The following is a 20334-nucleotide window of genomic DNA, read 5'->3' as shown; positions in this document are numbered from 1 at the left end:
CCACTTCTGACATCTTCTTTCTAAGGTTGGCAGGGAACTTTGGGAGCATCTGAGTGGCCAGGCCAGTCAGGTGACGTCAGAGCCCCCTCCTGATAGGTGCCTACTTGGTTAGGTGACCACTCCTCCTTTCAGGGCTATTTAGGGTCTCCCTCTTGGGTGGGTCCTCAGATTCAGCCTGCAAGATTCCAGCAGGACTCCTCTGCAACCTCTGGTTCGACTTCTGGCCTCCGGAACTGCGACTGGAACCTCCAGGACCCGACAAGCTGCTTCCAAGAAAAAAGGACTCTTCAGTAACATTGTTTCCAGGGTTCCTGCCAGCTTTGCAACATATCCCTCACTGTGCATCCTCAGAATACTTCAACTCTTCATCGTGCACAAGAAGAAGGAATCTCCTTTGGAGTGAAGGAGTCACTCCGCTGCAACCGCAGGCACCTGCAACAAGCGACGACAAGCTGTGGGGATCCCCTTTCCTGCTGAGCTGCTTGGATCCTGCATCAGGCGTGGTGATCTGGAGTAGTCCTTTTGGTCTTCTCTGCCAGCTGTCTAACTTTGGTGGAGGCAAGCCTTTGCCTTCCCATGCAGGACAGTACCCCCGTGCACCACGTCTCTTGCAGCTGCCAAGGCTTGTTTGCGTCTTCTCCCAAGGAATCTTCAGGCGACATGTAGCTCCATCCCCCAGCACTCCACCCCCCAGCACTTCATCCTGCCAAGCACAGCCTCCTGCGTGGTTTTCCTGCGGCGTGGGATCTTCTTTTGTGGTGCTGCGTGGGCCTTTTCTGCGACTGCTGGGTCCCCGTCCTATGGAACTCCTGTGGGTGTTGCCTCTGCTCCTGTGGACTCTCTGCAATGCTGAGGGCCCCTTGTGACTCATTCTCCTGGGTTGAGTCCTCCTAGACCTTGATGGTCCCCAGCAGCATCTCTTTTCCACTAAACACAAGTTTGCCTTTGCCAAAGCTTGTTGGTGGAATTTCTGCATCGACACATGTCTGCAATCTTCCTTGCAGCATGGGGCTTCATCTGCATCCAACAGGAACTGTTCTCTGGCTTCAGGGGTGCAGTGCTGACCTGTTTTTCAACTCCTGCATCCACAGCTGGGTGGGTAGTAGCCTCTACTCCTCCTGGACTCCACTGTGACTCTTGACTTGGTCCCCTCTCTCTTCACAGGTCTTCTTTCTTCAGGAATCCACCACTGGTTTTCTTGCAGGCTTGTCTGAGTGTCTATTTCTTCTTTGTCTCCTTTTGGGTGGTTTGGGGAAAATCCTGTTTTTTACTCCTGCATTCCTGGTCCCTGGAGGTACTGTGTTACTTACCTTTGTGGTTTTCTGATACCCCCAGCTCCCCTCTGCACATGTTACTTACCTAGTTGGGGATACCTTGTTCGCATTCCATTTTTTTTTTGTAAATGGTTTGTGCTCCTCCTAGGGTTCACTATTGGCTATTGCTATTTGCACTATTTTCTAACCTTTTCTGTGCCTATTTCTGAGTACTAGTGTATATATTTAGTGTATTGTTTACCTCCTAATGGTGGGTTACCTGTCTAGTATTTTGTGGTGATTTGTTCCAAAAAAAGGTACCTTTTATTTTTGTACAACTGAGTGTTTTCTTTCATGTGTGTGACTGCAGTGTTATTGCATGAGCTTTGCATGTCTCCTAGATCAGCCTTGGCTCCTCATTCACACCTACGTCTAAAGAGCCTGGCTTCTAGACACTGTCTACACTTCACTAAGAGGGGATACCTGGACCTGGTATAAGGTCTAAGTACCATAGGTACCCACATCCACCAGGCCAGCTTCCTACACCCATGGTTTAGTTTGGTATTTAGCGTTTGATCCATGCATGACCCAAATAGTTTTTTTCATTGTACATGCTTTTGTTAGTAGTCTCAACCCATTTTGAGCTACCTTTGCTTGTGTTGGTTGACCATTTATGTGTTTTATTTGAAGAATGTAGAACGTTTGGATTCAACAACCCCTTCACCTTCATCAGAGCCTAATCTGAGTTCGGAAGCCCTGAGACAACGTAACCTTCCGTCTGCACAACCTGGACCCATGCAGAATCCAGCAGTGTTGTACTTTACGCAAGGGTAAGCGAAATGTGTATTAAGGTGATAGATTTGTCTTGAGTTTTTCAATGGATTCATTTCATTGTATTATGGATTGCTTTTTAGCCTGCAACAGTAAGATTCTCCAATGTTTTTCCCTTTTCCTCTTGTAAATTTTGGTAGGCTTCCATCTTGACAGCAAGTGAAATTAATGTTGGATTCACCTTTTGTTCCTCTGGCATTTACACTTGTAAATGACAAACTAGTTCAACGAGTGGGAAGGATAATTGTTCGTAACACACAAGGTGCTGTAAGAAGATGTATTTGTAATATATCCATTTTTTATAGTGGGCATTTTCTTCAAATTATGTATTGCAAAATTATCATTAAGAGCGATTTGTAATAGATACTGCCTTCCAACATTAATTATGGATTTTATCGGAACATGAGAATTGAAAAGGAAGAGAGGGTGAAAGAAATTGCAACAATAAATTTGAGTAGCATACACTTGCTACATTACAGTTTTGAACTCATCACACTTAATCACTTGAATGTCAGGAGTAACTATAGAAGGAATTCACATTTAATTTTCTGCAAGCATTTTTTTACAGGATTTTTTATTTGATGGCTGCAGGTTCACCAATGTATTTGATTCTGAATTCTAGCCAGGGAAATCCTTTTGTACTTCTGCAACAGTGTAGAATATCTTCGGTAGACATCTATGTAATATGTATAGTATTTTGCTTTTTTCCCCGTGCATCTCCTGTTACAGCATCATGTCGTAATATTTGCTGTCATATGTAGACTCAAATAAGAAAGAATATGACTGTAAGTAATTCAGCCTGATAATTGCAACAAGAAATCAAGTTTAACTCAAAATTATTTATAGAAGTATAGTACACTTTTGTGCAGCGTTTTCCGTATTTGAACTTAGTCATTTTGTATACTCTGGTTGAGGTCTTGGCATTGTTTAATAAATTTAAGCACTAACTGGCCCTATTTGTTTTAGGCACAATAATAATTCTTATGGAAACTGTGTACTGATCATGAAGGAGAGAACATCTCTGTCATACTAAGTTGAAGAAAATTAATTGTGTTGTATTATATGGTTTCTATCCCTGATGAAGTCGGTTGATGAAACACATGTTTGATAAACTGGGGAAATTGTATGCTTAGAACGTGATTGGCTAAATTGGAGCAACTGCATGGCTAAAAACAAAAGTACCAAAAAAGAAGATTTGGACCAAGTACTTATCCATAGAATATAATTGTGTGCTTGAGGGAATCCACCTTAATTTGAAACTCTGTGGGTATGTAGGGAACTGGGTGTCCAGTCTTCCCCTCTAGGAGTACTATATTTTTGTACCCACAATTTTGAATAGTATATCGTGAGTTGTGTGCCTGTATATCTTTCCTGGCTGCCTGTATGGGGTTTTTCACATGCATATTTATGCCAGGATGTACGTATAGACATGTACTTGACTGGCAGTTACAGTAGTTCATGCAACAACAACAGATTACTCCAGTATTGGAACTTTCATAGATTCACATGCTTGAATCATTCCCCATCGTCGAGATGGGAGTCCCCAGTACATTATAATAGCAATGTAGTAGCATCTATAACGGAAAAAAGGCCCAAAGGCTTCCACCTTAGTAGCCTATCCTTGTCTCTTTGAGGAAAAAAGGACCAAACCCAAGTTTCAGCCAATCAGGCTTCCCCCTCCCTCTAGAACCCTCCAGTGAGAAGCTCCAGTCCCTCAGATTTTCTACTGCACGTCATGCTAGGGAGTCTCCACTGTGCTCTACTCAGTTAAATCTTCAAGGATCTATTTCTCGTGCTTTTCTACCAGAGAAAGAAGATTTCTTCGACAAACAAGGCTTCAAACTTATTCCCTGGTCTGGGGAAATTCTGTTTTCTCAAACTATAAACATGTCAGACAAAGAAAGGAAAAGCCTCTTTAGGGCCTGCAAAACCTGTGGAAAGAAGAGACTTCATTTCGAAGATCCACGCAAGGGCTGCATTTATTGCCTTTATCCTGATCATGTGGCCAAGGACTGTAAGGTATGCAGAACATTCTCTAACAAAACCCTCAACGACAGGGAAGGCAGGCTACTGATATGGCTAAAAAAATTGAAATCCAGAACAAACCCAGTTTCTGGTTCCGATAGTGAGGAGGAGTCTTCATCATCAAGAAAGCTCCACAAAAGGGGCAGATCTCCTCAAGCTCATCATTCTGAGGATCCACCCAAAAAAGCTTTAAAAAAGACAAAGCAAGTGTCTTCCAAAGCTTACAGCCCTTCCAGTTCTCCTCACAGCAGGTCTGTATCCTCCAAAAGAGACTCTAAAGAGCATTCTGCTTCCTCAGACTGTAGTAAAAAAGCCTTTTCTGAGCCCCCCACACCACCTCCTGTGGTTAAGCATACTTTTATGAAACCATCTGGAAAACGTACGACGACGGCACCGTCTATGGCAGCATCGTTGACGACCGCATTGTTGACGGCAGCACCAGAAGGAGTGTATACAGTCTCATCGTTGACTGCTACAACGTCACCTTGACGACGTCCTCGTCAACAGGATTTTCAGTAATGTCGTCGACGATCACGGTAGTAATCACTTCATCTCCGTCGACGAAACCGTCGGCGAGACCGTGGTCAACAGCGACACTGTTACAGTCATCGACTGCCTCGTCGATGTGAGTTTCACAGTCGTCGCAGCTGACTCCACCGACGACGTCACCGACGATACCATTGACGGTAAAAAAAAAAATAATAATACATCTGAATTGCTGTCTCCATTGCTCACATCACCAAGTAAGGTATCATCATTGGTACCTACACATCTTTTAGAAGAGGAGGACTCAGAGGATGAGGGCCCGTTGTGGATTGCACATAGCCCTTCAGATCTGCATGTGAAGTGCCAGGACTTGGATGAGGGTAACCAGCATGATTCCCCCAATCCTTTAATTCACATGCACAGCAATATCCTTACCAGGAGCGAATGGTCCCTTTGCCGGGGTCCCTTATGGCTGACTTGCAATTGATGATTGACGACTACAGAAGGCGATTTCCATCAGCTGGCTCGGAAGTACATCAGCCATCTTTGCCTCCTTCTGTACCTCTTCCTTCCACGCCTATTCAACAGGGGGTACCGCTGTTGGATGTACCACCACATACACCCAAATCAGTTCCGACGCAGGATCTGTCGACATCGGACGATGACAGAGAAGAGGGAGAGTTGCCGGATGCAATAACAGAGTGGGATGATTACCAATTTCCTACTCCATCTTCACCCTTCCCTGTCCCGATAGATTCCCCTCCGGGTGACATCGGAGGTTTTCACAGTTTGCTAGAAAGAGCTGCAAAGAGGTTTGCGCTACCCATGCCAACGAAACAAATGGATTGTTTCCTTTATGATTTTAAAGAACCTTTTCAAAAGAGTTGAAAATCAGTGTCAATAGTGGACTACATATGGGATAAAGGAATCAAAGTAATGAAAAATCCGGCTACCGTCGCACTTGTCCTGCCTCGTCTAGATAAGAAATATAAGGCACCTGACAACTCCCTGGCCTGCCTCATGGGACACCCCAAACCGGACTCAGTCATTACCAAAGCAGCGCAACGGAGGTCCAGAAACACTTCAGTACCAATATCTGCTCCGCCAGACAAGGAGGGAAGAAGACTGGATAATATAGGGAAACGTTTCTCCTTGATGTCTTCTCTTATGATAAGGGCCTCTAACTCTTTGGCTATAATTGGCAGGTACGACAGACCGTTATGGGCAGACATTGCTCCCTACTTAGATCAACTCCCAGAGGAATCAAAGAAGGAAGCGAGAAAAATCTCGCAAGAAGGGGAAAGGTCTTCCGCCGAAGTTAGACTGTGCGACGGATATCGCTACTACAGCGTTTCGGCAGCTGGCAGGCGCGGCTTTTTTAAGAAGGCAAGGTTGGCTCTGTGCAACTTCTTTTAGACCGGAAATTCAAAATAAGATTCTAGACTTGCCTTTTGACGGAGAAGCCCTCTTCGGAAAACATATTGATGACGCCCTTCAGTCCATAAAGACCGATATGGACACAGCCAAGTCCCTTGGCACCCTACAATTTAGAAGGCAGCCCTTTCGGGGTCCTAGAGGTCGGGGGTATTCATCTTACAGGGGAGGATTCCAACAATATACATACCCTTCTGTCTCTGCTGCGTCTGTCCTTTCGTCCTCAGTACCAACAGAGGCAGCCTCTGCAAGCGGCATATACGAGAACAGTGCAAAGGGGAAGAGCAGAAAGACAAGCAAAGGACGCAGGCAATGACTTTCTAATGACTCTGGTTACGTACATTTCCTCAGATAGAAAAGTAGGGGAAGGATTTCCCACCATTTTCAGAATTGGCAAAAAATTACATCAGACCAGTGGGCATTAAACCTGGTCCAATTTGGCCATACTTTGGAATTCCTGCAGATCCCACCTGCAAGACCCCCCCCCCCCTCCACGAATGGTGAAACACCTATATCTGCTCAAACAGGAAATCGAGTCCATGCTCCTCAAGAGAGCTATTGAGAGAGTTCCACATCAAGACAAAAGGAGGGGGTTTTATTCTCGGTTCTTCCTGATTCAAAAGAAGTGGAAAGATTGACGTCCATTCTTAGATCTCAGGGATCTCAATTCTTACCTCCAGAAGCAGTCATTCCATATGATTACCTTAATAGATATCCTTTCCCTTCTCAATCCGGGAGATTTTATGTCCACCCTCGATTTGCAGGACGCATACTTCCATATTCCTATACACCCTTCCCACAGGAAATATCTCAGATTTATGGTAGCCGGAGAGCATTTCCAGTTCAAAGTACTTGCTTTCGGAGTGAAATCGGCCCGAGAAATTTTACCAAATGCCTGGCTCCAGTCACAGCTTTCCTTAGAAGACACAACCATCAGGTCTTTCCGTATTTGGACGATTAGCTCATCAAGGCCAAGTCCAGATCTCAGGTGCTGAAGTCGACATGCACCTGCATGGAGCTATTTGCAAATCTGGGCCTAACTGTCAAATGTGACAAATCAGCTTTCTAACTCTTGAGAAAAAGAACATTTCTGGGGGCAGTTTTGGAAACATCTAAAACAAGGCAACTCCTAGAGGAGAGAGGCTGAAAAAGCTTATATCCCTGGCCAGGCTGGTGCAAAAAAGAAAGTCAGTTTCAGTTCGCCTCTCCAAGTCCCTTTTGGGAATGATGTCCTCCTGCATTCCACTTGTGCCATTCTGTCGTCTCAGTATGCGACCCCTCCAGGAACAGCTGGACCTTCAGTGGAGGCAGTCCAAGGGGTCTTTCGACGATATAATCAGGATAACGAAACCCATGATAACATCTCTGGCTTGGTGGACTCAAGATTCTCACTTGTCGGTGGGACTATCTTTTCTCCTCCCACCAGCTCAGTGGGTGATCACTACCGATGCATCTCTCAAAGGTTGGGGCAGCCTTCCTTCAGCACTTACAAGTCGGGGGCAAATGGAAGCCACATCAGAGGTCTTTTCACATCAGTTACCTCAAATTGAAGGCAGTCCGCCTAGCACTTCGAGCTTTCCTTCCTAAGATAAGGGGCTCATCAGTACTCATTCGAACAGACAACACTACAACTATGGATTATGTCATCAAGCAGGGAGGAACAAGATCTCTCCTTTTAGCAAGAGAATCTCAGTGCATTTAGAACTGGTCCATCAGTCACAGATTAAGTCTTCGAGCAGAACACGTCCCGGGCGCTCAGAACGCCATAGCGGACTCTCTGAGCAGGTCGGTGTCATACAACCACGAATGGGAACTGGATCAGGGGGTGTTAAATTGAGTTTTCTCTCTATGGGGAAAACCAAACCTGGATCTCTTTGCCCCCCCCTGCAGCATGCAAAATGCCTGTTCTTTGCAAGTCTGGATCCCCATCGGGGCTATTGGGGGAATGCGTTTTCGATGGCATGGTCAGGAATTTTTGCTTACGCTTTTCCTCCTGTTCCCATCATACCGAGAGTACTGGCAAAGATCAAGAACGAATGCTGCAGACGTCTCCTGATCGCTCCGGCATGGCCTCAGCAGTATAGGTATACAGAGCTGCTTCTCCTCTCAGAGAGCCACAGCATACCTCTTCCAGTGATGCCGTCCATCCCAACAAGGAGCTAGGGTCAAATTCTCCACACGAATCCAGCTTCACTTCACTTGACAGCCTGGCTGCTGAACACCATGAATTTGCACACCTAAATATTCCTTCAGACTGTAGAGTCATCCTTGCCAGAGCTGCAGCTGACAGTACCAACAAATGTTATCGCCTGAAGTGGAGAAGGTTTACACATGGTGTAAACAGGCTCCGGTACATCCTTTCTCTAAATCACCGGAGCAGATACTACCTTATCTTCTTCATCTGGCCAGATCAGGTTTGGCGAACTCTTCGATTAAAGTCCACTTAGCAGCAATTTCCCGCTATAGGCTTAAGGACAACGCACCTCCTTTGTGGTCCGCAAGGGTCATATAACAATTTCTTAAAGGACTTTTTCGATCTTTCCCACCAGTCAGGCCACCTCCACCATCGTGGCAGCCTAACCTGGTTTTGTCCCAATTAATGAAACCTCCGTTCAAACCGATTCACAAAGCAGCCTTAAAATTTTTATCCTGGAAAGTTGCTCTCCTTTTCGCTCCTACCTCAGCCAGAAGAGTGAGCAAGATCCAAGCATTTACTATCCAAGACCCTTTTTTACAGTTCAAGAGAGACAGGGTAGTCTTACGAACAAATCCAAAGTTTATACCTAAAGTTCCTTCGGATTTCCACATTAATCAACCAGTGGTGCTAAAGTCGTATTTACCAAATCCTTTAACACTGTCGGAACAAGATCTTCATTCATTGAACGTTAAAAGGTGTCTTAAATTTTATCTGTATAGAACTAGTCATTTTAGAAAATCAAACCAACTTCTCGTGGCACTCAGGGCTCCTAGAAAAGGCCAGTCGTCCAAGCAGGGGATTGCAAGATGGATAGCCTCTGCTATTGATTGTCATAGAGCGGCAGGAAAACCTCTGCACAGACCAACTCATGCACATTCAACAAGGGCAATGGCTGCATCCACGGCGCTCTTCGCAGGCGTGCCCATTCATGACATTGGGAGGGCGTCCACCTGGAAATCAACGCATACGTTTGCAAAGCATTATTGTTTGGAAGAAACACTGCAGGGTGATGTAGCGGTAGAACAAGCGGTATTGCCACATTTATTCGGGTAACGGTGAGCTGTTGTATTTTCTTCATTAATTTTCCCCGCCAGCCCAGTATGTTTTGTGCACATTGTATAACATTGTATTACATTGTATTCTTCCCTTGATAATGCACTATTTATCATTTATCATGCTACAGTGATTTTCTCTTTGCATATTATTTGCATAATTAATGTTTTTCTTCTCTCATTCATGATGATGTTTATTTCAGTGATTGTGGTAATACCTATCATACAATGTGCTTCATTACTGCTTACTATTCTGATTCAAGTATGTGAATCTACGAAAGTTCCAGTACTGGAGAACTACAGTTACAGGTAACTAATTTTCTTCTATTTTGACACTTTTTTTTGTCATTGACAACAACTATACTAATTGTTCTAGTTGAGCCACATTTTGTAACTTGATGGGTTTTGTAAGTTGTCATAAATATTTTAGAGCATGTTTGACACATGTTGATAGGTTCTTTGGTTACCTTCACTCTTAAAATGCTAAAAATGTCCTTAACAAATTGCCACTGCCCAGGTGTACCATGGTCCTATTTCTGATTCCATGTAATTTAATTAATTTGTTTTTTCTTAGCTTTGGGATTAGGGCATGTAGTATCTTTGCACAGTTGTCACTGGTTTTACCATATAGCCATAGTAGTTCGACAAAGAAGTGGCTGTTTTTATGAGCATCCTGTTTCTTTTGGTCTAGTTGAATGTCGGTAGCTTTTGCAGAAATATGAACGTTCTGTAATTGAATGAAATCCTATCCTCTTTCAGAGACTTACTATGGTTTCAGATATTCCAACTACTTTATTTGTTTCTCTCTGGAATTTCCTTTTTTGCACCACTTTTTCAAGCACCTTGCTGAGGTGTCTGACAAACAAAATCCCTCTTAAAAGATGTAGATCTTGTCAAGAGAATCGGGTCATCAAAACCACCCTACCTTATAGTGGACAATGACTTCGGTGAGGCAAGACAGGCAATACTTGTATTGAGGCCCACTATGAAACTGGAAATAAAATGATTTACTTCCCGACTGGTAAGATACTTGTTGAACTGGTCTGATCTGGACTGGCGAGGTAGGCCTGGCAATACCGCCTTGCTGTTAAAAAACAATTGACTGTCAAAGTCTAGTTAAGTTATTTTCTTGTACCTCATTGCAGGGGAAAAAGGAATTGCAGAAGGACAGCTTCCCAAGCTGTAGTCTGGGGGCATGGCCAACACTGAAACTTACATCACCGTCACTAAAGAGTCATACTCAGCATGTCAGGCTTAAAATAAAAAAAGTTATTGGTGAATCGCTTGAAACAAATTTCTGCCACAGGTAATTACTCTGAGTCCCTATTCAACAATGTTTCTTTTATTGTGCCCACAATGCTTCCTCAGATAGGTTTCAGCGATATGCAAATCATTCTTGGTAATGTTCCAATCAAATTAGTCAATCCTGAACTCCAGGCCTCCAGAACACAAGTAACCCCAGACCAGGTTTGACCTTCTGGGCCTCTTCAATAGGATGCAGCTTGAGTCCTTTGGCACACTGAGCATTGGACCAATGAAAGGACATACCCATCGCACATAGAGCGCAACACTGAGGAAAACAAAGAAACAATGGGTGGAGTGTATTAATTAATTTAAGCCACTGGTAATTACTCTGGCTGCAATCCAGCTATTCTGTTTGCCCACCATGCCCAGGCCTGGGCCCCTGGCTTGCTATGCATCAGGATCCAAGTTGGACCTTGTTGACAAGGTTTAATGAGGCCGAACCTGATCTAGGTAGCTTGAGCTACAAAATGGCAGTAGCCTTACCTAGCAGTTCCTGATGGACTGTTCCCATGATGAGCAGGGCCAGTACTGATTTGTATAAGGTGTGCCTCTGCCTAGAGGGGCACAGTGGATGTGAAACTATTAGTTGGAATACTGCCCAGAGCAATTTCCAGTTTAGACTGTGCAAACATTTCTACATCACCTTTGTGTGTTTGCAGTCTCCCATTAGGCTTCCTTTTTTCATTAGTAGGAACCTCCTGACAGGTTTTCTGTCCTTCTAAAAGTCAGCACTGTAGCAATCTGATTTCTAAGCATAGGGCTAACCACAAAAGCTTAAGATTGATGTTTTGTCAGGCACAACATATCTCAGTTAGTAATGACAATGTGATAATGATGCTTTCTACGCCTTCTGTTTATTTCCTCTATGCAAGAGAGAATTGCATGTTCTGACTTTTGACCCTATGGTGACCATGTTCTTTGGCAACCAATCCTACTGCAGCAAGTTCCCCAACTTTACTTGGATACATTTATTCAATGGAGTTAAGTCACCAGGTTTCTGGTAATCCTGGACCTCAACCTGATCTTGGAATTAATTTGTAAACAGAATATTTCAAATACACTGCCCCACGTATTCCCCATGAAACAACCTCCTTGCCCTTTTAAACACCACCTAATAGCCACAGCTATACCTGTCAAACCCAACTGCTTTTGTTTGTGTAAGGTACAACACAGTCAGGATTGATACTCTGCTCCGGTACCCAAACGAAAACAATGTACTATTCCCAGTCCAGGTGCAAACTTGCACCTGGACTCTGGAGAGTGTGGCATTAAAGGACCGTATGATGTTAAGGATCCACCTCTGTCTTTAGGTGCAATGAGAACGAAGCACCAGGTTGTAGATGGGTCAGGCATACACTCTATCAGGTGCAGTGTGTGACTCCACCTTCAGCACAACATTAACTTGGGGTGTCCCACAAAGATGCGCTCACTATATTTAGCATGCAGTCACTGCTTCTTAGTGGTCTGTTTTCCCCTTCTCCCATGCACTTTGTAATAGTGCTAGGACAGGGACAAAGGCTTTCCCTCTTTTTACATGGTGGCGATGCCTGCATGCAAATGAGTGATTGTGTTGATGCAAAACGCAGGTCAATGTGATGTGTGTTACTCAGTCATCTGAGGCTCTTCTAAAACATCAAAGTGCCATGGAAATACAAAACGGGGGTGTAACCTCTTGTTCCTACATTCACTTTCCGTAATATGACATCTGGTGGCTCTTTATTGTAGGAACAACCCTCAAATTTCCCATCTGAAAGGCGTGCAAGAGTCTGTGGGCCTCTGTAACTTGAACGGCCTGCAGTGCAGGAACCAGTGTCTGTGTTGGAGTACATAATACAGACATTCTAAAGGTTGGTTCCTGAACTGCAATATTTCCACCCTCTGCGCAGGGCCCTCCATCAGGAGCCCTCTAACAGGACCATCAGCTTTACGATGTCCATCGGCCCCACCACATCTGCTGAAGCCTCAACCACAGGTTTCTTCTCCACTGCCTCCATTCTTTCTACTAATGTGGCTGCCATGTCCTGGACTTCCAGTCCCGAGAACCATGTGGGAGGGTTGCTCTTCACTCTCCTGATGCCGATAAGGAGTGAAACCTAGATGAGGAGAAAGTTGAGTTTGCAGAAGAAAAGGTAGACAAGGATATTGAGCCCCAGGATGAGAAAGGATGGTGAGACATGATTCTTCCCAAGGAAGGCAGATGACCCCTTCCAGACCACAGATTTTTCTTTATACATGACATTTGACTCTGGCATTGGGTGTCAGAATCGGTGACTTGATCCTGGGTATTCTGATAGTATTTTAACTCCCCACAGGTCTTGGAGAAGTGGATTTCTTCATTATTTTGATGACCACACATATGTTGTACTTTTATTATTAGTTATTTTGCACTAATTAGAACATTGGTTGTGTTTAACAGAGTGACTGATTACAGATACTGACATGCCTCCACATCTTAGACGAGGATAATTTGAAGGCAAGAAACAAGTTGACAACAGTATAATCAGGGTTATATAAATTTCTCTCCGGTTACTCACTTTTGTATGTTTTTAATCCTTTACCCAACAGAGAACAATGACTGTTGTCTGTTGTGCCCATAGTTTCTGATGGATAGAACTACCTGTGGATTCCTCACCTTATGAATTCTCCCAATGCGCCAGCATTCAACAGAAATTGTCTTCCTAGCTTCCGATGTCGACGAGGATGTCACCTTTGCACAGCTTCGCACGCGACTCGGTCTGAGGTCATCGTGGCATCAAGAAGCCCTTGCCGGCGTGCTGACGTCAGTTCCCTTTTTTCCGTGCCTTCAACGCTAACTGTTTTTCCTACCTCTTGGCAGTTACTGTTTCGAGGAATTGTTTTAGAGCATTACAATGTCTACACCGAAAAAATTGGGATTTAAGCCTTGTAATGAATGCGGGGGTCGGATCCTCATGAAAATTGCTTGTGGTGCCTGAGCTAAGACCACGACGTGGAGGAGTGCGTGTCCTGCCAGCCGATGAACCCGAAGGCCTTGAAAGAAAGAGAGGCTAAGCTTTTCTTGGCAAAAGTTAAGAAGGAGCAGAGAGGTCACCGAAGATCAAAAGGGAGGGAGACATCATTGCATAGATCCTCGAAGTCGCATAAGAAGCGGCGCCGAAACGAATCTCAATGTCGTTCTTCCGGAGATTGATCTCGGTCCCCTCCGAGATGGTGCCGAACGCCGTGGGAGATCAGCCCTACAGTGTCTCCTCAGAGTCCACAGGCTTCTCCGGCGCCGACTTTGATTCAAATCTCAGAGAGCCCTATGGCTCAGTCTTCTCCTGGATCTACTCATGATCAGGAGTCTGGTGTGCAAGTATCTGAGTCGGTTCAGACAACTCAGGAGTAGCAAAGTTGTCCGGGAGCGGATCCTTCAGTGTTCCTCAATGCTATGTTTAGTATATTTAACAGAGCTATGGCCCCTTCTGGTGCCCCTGCTGGTCCCACGGATCCTTTGGCATTCACGCTGGGGTTGCTGGTGCCGTACACGTACCGTTTTTTCCTGGGGAAGGGCCTGGCTCGGCGCCGATGACTTCCCTCTATCTCGGATGATGGTGCAGTCGGAGTCAATACCGGCGCCTGATGGATCCAGATTGACCCACAGTGTCTCACCTTCCTCTCCTCTGCTGGATTGTCCTTCTACTTTGAAACAGGTGCCGTCAACGTCTGCTAATTCTCTGTCGACGCCGCGTTGGGAGTCCAGGCTGAAGTCGAGAAGGAGGGCCTTGAGACTCTTGGAAGAGCTAGAGTATCAAGCTGTTGGAGGAAAGGGAAATTCCTGAGCCTTTAGGTGAATTTCAGGGCCTAGGCTCTGCTAGTGCTCCGGATACATCCCCTGAGTGGGATTTCTCACACCCTGGAGGAGAACTTACAGCGGAGGCAGCTCCTTACCACAGTGCGATGAGAAAGGCTGCTTAGTTTTTGGACCTACCATTACCGACATAAGAGACGAAAACAAACATTTTAACTGAGGTGTTGCATCCATCGGCTGCGTACTCTGAGCCTCTCCTCCCTTTTAATGATGCCCTTACTGAGCCCATTTTAGAACTTTGGAGAAAGCCTGTCCTGACTACAGCGGTTTCCAGGACTGTGGATAGGAGACACAGAGTTGGTCCAGGAGATCCCCAGTTTCTGTCACAACATCCAACGCCTGAGAGCTTGGTGGTGCAAGCCTCTTGTTCTGCACGATCTGCTCCGGCTTCGTTCCCTGTGAATCCCGTCTGATAGGGAGTCTAAGCGTATGGAGTAGATGGCTAAGAAGTGCTTCTCCTCGGGCAGTATGACCTTGAATTCACCCAATGCTACGTGTGTGATGGGGAGGTTTATCCATGCCCTGATGGACTCAGCAAGAGCTGTTGTGCCAAGATTGCCTCAAGATGTGCAGGGGCATTTTGATGAACTCCTGCTGGACAGTCAGGCGGCAGCAAAGCAGATCATTCAGTGTTGCTAGGACACTGCAGATTCAGTTGGCAGGGCTATGGACACTTCTGTAGCTACCAGGAGTCATGCATGGCTCAGAGGTTCCGGTTTCTCCTCTGATGTTCAGGCTAAGCTGATGGATCTTCCTTTTGATGGCGAGAAGTTGTTTGGGACCAAAGCCGACTCAACTTTGGAATGATTTAAAGAAAGCAGGGCTACTGCAAAATCTTTGGGATGCCAAGCTTCATCGTCTGCTCCATTTAGGTCTTTTCTAACATTAAGGGGTTTTGGCCATGGGTCCTCTTTTCATGAAATGACACAATCCAACGTTCAGCAGCCTGCCAACCCTCTGTACAGATCTTATAGGGGATGTGGGAGGGTTAGAATGCGAGGAGCCACTCAGCAGCCTTCCGCTTTGTCCTCTTCCTCTGGGGGAGCCCATCAAGGAAAGCGGCCCTAGTTTTCTCCATATTCCAGCATGTTTTCCCCATAGGGGGAAGGCTGTTTCATTTTCTTCATGAGTGGAAGTTAATCACATTGGACTTTTGGGTGCTGAATATAGTGGGAAAAGGTTATGCCCTTCCTTTTCTGGAGTTTCCCACCTCCCATCCCTCCCTGTCATTAGTTTTGCACAGAAGATCATCTCCTGTTGCTTCAGCAGGAGAGGCAAGTCCTTTTGTTAAAAAGTGCATTGGAGTTGGTTCCAGAGCAGGAGAAGGATCAGGGATGTTATTCAAGGTATTTCCTGAGACCCAAGAAGGATGGTTGATTGAGGCCCATACTGGATCTGCAGATTTTGAATGGGTTCCTCAAACAGGAGAAGTTCAAAATGCTGACCCTAGCTCAGGTGCTTCTTGCATTGAACTAGGAAGACTGGATGGTGTCTGTGGACTTGCAGGATACTTATTTTCATATCCCTATTCTGAAGTCGCACAGGAAGTATCGCCGGTTTATGGTATGGTCGGAACACTACCAGTTTGCGGTCCTTCCTTTTGGTCTTACTTCCGCACTTCGAGTCTTCACAAAGGTGATGGCAGTGGTTGCAGGGGACCTCTGAAGGAAGGGAATATCTGTATTCCCTTACCTGGACGATTGGCTGATCAAAGCCGGGTCCCCAGACCTCGTGCTGCATCACTTGCAAGTGACAAGCCAGTTGTTGTTCAACATGGGCTTTGCAGTAGATATACCCAAATCTCACCTGGAGCCCTCTCTGCGCCTCCTGTTCATAGGGGCAGTACTGGACACAGCATTGATTTGGGCTTCCCCTCCTCCTCAGAGGATTCAGGACATTCAGGCGTTGATTCCAATGTTTCAGAATGGAGCGGCTGTTCCAGTTCTCAAGGTCCTACGTCTACTCGGTCTGTTTGCTTCCTGCATTTTGTTGGTCACTCATGCACGTTGGCACATGAGGGCTCTCCAGTGGTGCCTCCTCAAGCAGTGGTTGCAACACAAAGGGGATCTTGAGGAGTCTATAACGATCTCCAGAGACGCTGCAGTGGATTTACGATGGTGGGCTGTGGGTGGCAACCTTTCCCAAGAAAGGCCGTTTTGTCTACCACCTCTGGTGGCCACGGTCATAACGGATGTATCCACTCTAGGGTGGGGAGCTCATCTGGGGGACCTGGAGATCAAAGGTCATTGGTCTCCAGTGGAACAAATGTTTCACATCAATCTGTTAGAATTACGGGCAATACGTCTGGCTCTCAAGGCCTTCCTCTCGTCCCTTCGCGGTCACTCATTTCAAGTCTTGACAGACAACGCTACCGTGATGTAGTACATCAACAAGCAGGGAGGAGTAAGGTCGTACCTTCTCTGCAGAGGCTCTGCGACTCTGGTCCTGGGCACAGGACCATCAGATTTGCATACTAGCAAACAATCTGGCAGGAGTTCTCAGCCTACGTGTGGACAGTCTCAGTCGGCATTTCTTGATCGATCTGAGTGGCGTCTCCATCCAGATCCGGTTCTTCACATCTTCTGGATGTGGGGATTTCCACAGATAGACCTGTTTGCCATTCAGGAGAACACACACTGCCGTCGTTCTGCAGCCTCCTGTATCCTGTGTAGAGGGCGTTGGGGGACGCATTTCAGATGTCTTGGTGCGACCAGTTACCTTACACGTTTCCCCCATACCTTTGATTCCTCGAGTTCTGAGGAGGATTCGTCAAGATCGGGCTCAAGTGATTTTAATAGCCCCAGATTGGCCAAGAAGGGTGTGGTACACAGACCTTCTCCAACTCTCACTGTGCCTACCGCACTGTCTCCCTTACAGGGTAGACCTCCTCTCGCACTCACAAGGGCATGTTCTACACCCCCACTTCCAGAGCCTGCATCTACATGCCTGGAGATTGAATGGGGCAATCTGAGTTCTTTTTCTCACCCTCCAGAAGTGGTGGCTGTTATCTTATCGGCCAGGCGACACTCCACCAAGACGATCTATGCTGGCAGATGGGCGAAATTTGCTGCTTGGTGTGGAAAGAGACAAATTGATCCCTTGAAGGCCCATTTGTCTGATATTTTGCTTTTTGCTCTTTCCCTTACACAGGGGGGTAGTTCATTGGCGACAGTGAAGGGCTATTTGTCAGCACTGTCGGCCTTTCATTGCCTTCCTGATCAGCCTTCTTTATTTAAGTCCCCTTTAGTTCTTAGGTTCCTTAAAGGGTTAACAAACAAGGTTCCTCCCACTCAGTTTGTAATGCTTCAGTGGGATTTGAATTTAGTTCTTACTTTTTTAATGGGTTAGCCATTTGAGCCTATGCATTCTTGCCCGTTGAGACTTTTAGTTTTAAAAGCAGTTTTCCTCACAGCTATCACGTCTGCAAGACGTGTGAGTGAGCTTCAGGCTCTTAGTGTGAAACCTCCTTTTACAACTTTCATGCTGACAAGGTGGTGCTGAGAACCAGGGCGGCTTTCCTTCCTAAAGTAGTCACTCCCTTTCACCTGGGACAATCTATAACACTCGCGTCCTTTTACCCTCCTACCCATCCTTCAAAGGAGGAGGAAAGACTGCACCACTTGGATCCAAGTGAATCCAAGAAGGGCTCTGAGTTTCTACATTGAGAGGACAAGAGACTTTAGAATTGTTGGTCAACTCTTTGTTGGGTCTGTCGGCAAGATGAAGGGCAAAGCCGTCCACAAGAGAACCCTTTCAAGGTGGGTCATTCTTTGCATAAAGATTTGTTATTCGCTAGCAAGGAAGGTTCCTCCTGAAGGTATTGGGGCCCATTCCACCAGGTCTAAGTCTGCCACTTCGGCTTTAGCTAGTGGGTGTACCAGTTGTTGATATTTGTAAGGCAGCAACTTGGGCTTCCCTCCACACTTTCACAAAGCATTATTGCTTAGACTCGGAAGTTAGGAGAGATGGCCATTTTGCACGTTCTGTTTTGCAGGACTTCTTGGTTTGACCAGTCGGGCACTTACCTCCGAGTGCGGGACTGCTTTGGGATTCTATTCATAAGTTGAGGAATCCACAGGTAGCTGTATCCATTAGAACAACAAGTTAGTTACCTTTGGTAACGCTTTTTCTGGTGGATACAGTAGCTACCTGTGGATTCCTCACAGTACCACCCACGTCCCCGTTGCCTGTCTGGTCATTCCAAGACTTCTTTTATTATAAATGTATATATATGTTTTTGAATAGTTGAATGGTTTACTTGTCCACGAAATAAGTCAGTTCAAACAGACAGTGCCATCTAAATTGTAGTTGTTAGTTATACAACATTATAAGTTTCCTTCTGTCCACCATGCCAGCCAGTGACGTCAGACTGAGTTGCTTGCAGAGCCGTGCAGTTGTGACATCCTCGTCGACGTGGGAATCTAGGAAGAAAATATCTGTAGAATGCTGGCACATTGGGAGAATTCATAAGTTGAGGAATCCACAGGTAGCTACTGTATCCACCAGAAAAAGCATTATCCAAGGTAAGTAACTTGTCCTTTAGCTAGACTTTTGTAGGAAGCCTGCCTTTTATGCAGTATGTGAATACCGTCTAAAGAGTCCAAGAGTTCCCCAGAGATTGGACAGAGCTTGCTATGCAATCCCAAAGTGCTCTATTTAGGGGTAGTGTTGTCGAGCAGCCTTAGGGTTAACACAGAGGAGTGCAAGACATCTACAAATACACTAAATAAATAAATAAATGAGACTCCCGACTCAAGAAAGAAGTCCACACCAATTCATAAAAATAGCAAGTATCTTCATATATGTTTAGGCATCAGTGAAAAATCATTCTGGCTTTCTGAAGTTTTTGGGTTAAAGTGTCTTGATCAACTGTTATGAAGGCAGCTGAAAGGTCCAAGAGAAGCAGCGCCACAACCTCATTTCTGTTTGTGTTTTGAAGGTCATCCCAAATATAGATCAGAGCTGATTCAGTGTCTCTTCCTGGAAGCCAGGGAATAGCGTGTTTTCTTTAATGAACTGTAACATCTGACCAAAGGCTGCTCTTTCTAGAAGTGTGCCTTTGAATGGTTTGATATAGGTCTGTAATTGTTGGGGTCTTATGGATACAGGTTTGTTTTCTTTAGTAATGGAAGTATGTATGCCTTTTTTAATTCCTTAGGAAAAACGTCTTTTAAGGAGTTGCTGATCTTTGTTGTGGCTTGATTGGCCACTAAGGTTGTTAGTGAATGTTGTTGAAGATTTGTGGGAGACGAGGGTCAGAAGGTCAGCCGGCTTGCCTGCTGGCTTTGACAAGATCCAGAAAGTCAGTTGATGAAAGATCTTGGAAGGCTTGCAAAGGCTGTACTAACCTTTCACTGGTGTGGTTTGTTGGAAAAGGGTTAGTGTTCTTGGTATGACTTTGACATGCCTACTTTTGTTGTGTAATTAGTTGCCATTTTGTGATTTCTAGATATGGCGTGAGTAGTATGATATTTTTTTTTGTGATTGTTGACGTGTACAATCAGTTATGCCTGTGTATGTGTAATCAGCCTTGAGTGTTTAGTTTGTTTTGAGCCAGGAGTGGTGAAGTTTAGCGTTTTGTTTTATCTTTTGTTAATCTGCATTCACCCAAAGAGTTTGTTTTTTCATGTTTTGATAATTCTTTGTTATGGAGCCATCAATTGAGTTTTATTTTTTTTAAACTTGTTTTTATTTAGCAGTTGCATAATACCCGGAATGACAGAATAGCACATACAAGAATAGCACAGAAAATAAAATAGTACAATCCAGTACAGCCATCCATCAAAAGGAAACAAATGAAACAATGATCCACAAATTGGGTCCTAGGAGACAGTAGTGTTTTTGAACTGATTTTATTGTGTCTGAATATGTGTTAGAAGTAATCTGGGATTCTAGGTCCTCCAAAATCAACTTGTTCCAACG

The 20334-nt window shown here is 45.1% G+C and overlaps 1 protein-coding gene across 1 annotated transcript in view; it reads left to right on the top strand.

Annotated features, from left to right (window-relative positions):
- HERPUD2 (HERPUD family member 2) overlaps positions 1-20334 on the top strand; it is a 227855-nt gene that overhangs the window by 99015 nt on the left and 108506 nt on the right. The window contains exon 5 of the mRNA XM_069215497.1: positions 1944-2083. Within this exon, the coding sequence (XP_069071598.1) occupies positions 1944-2083 (140 nt within the window). The remainder of the gene's footprint in view (positions 1-1943; positions 2084-20334) is intronic.

This window comes from Pleurodeles waltl, chromosome 2_1 (assembly GCF_031143425.1).
Source record: "Pleurodeles waltl isolate 20211129_DDA chromosome 2_1, aPleWal1.hap1.20221129, whole genome shotgun sequence".
Classification (NCBI taxonomy): Eukaryota; Metazoa; Chordata; class Amphibia; order Caudata; family Salamandridae; genus Pleurodeles; species Pleurodeles waltl.
This window is presented reverse-complemented; position numbering and strand designations above follow the sequence as displayed.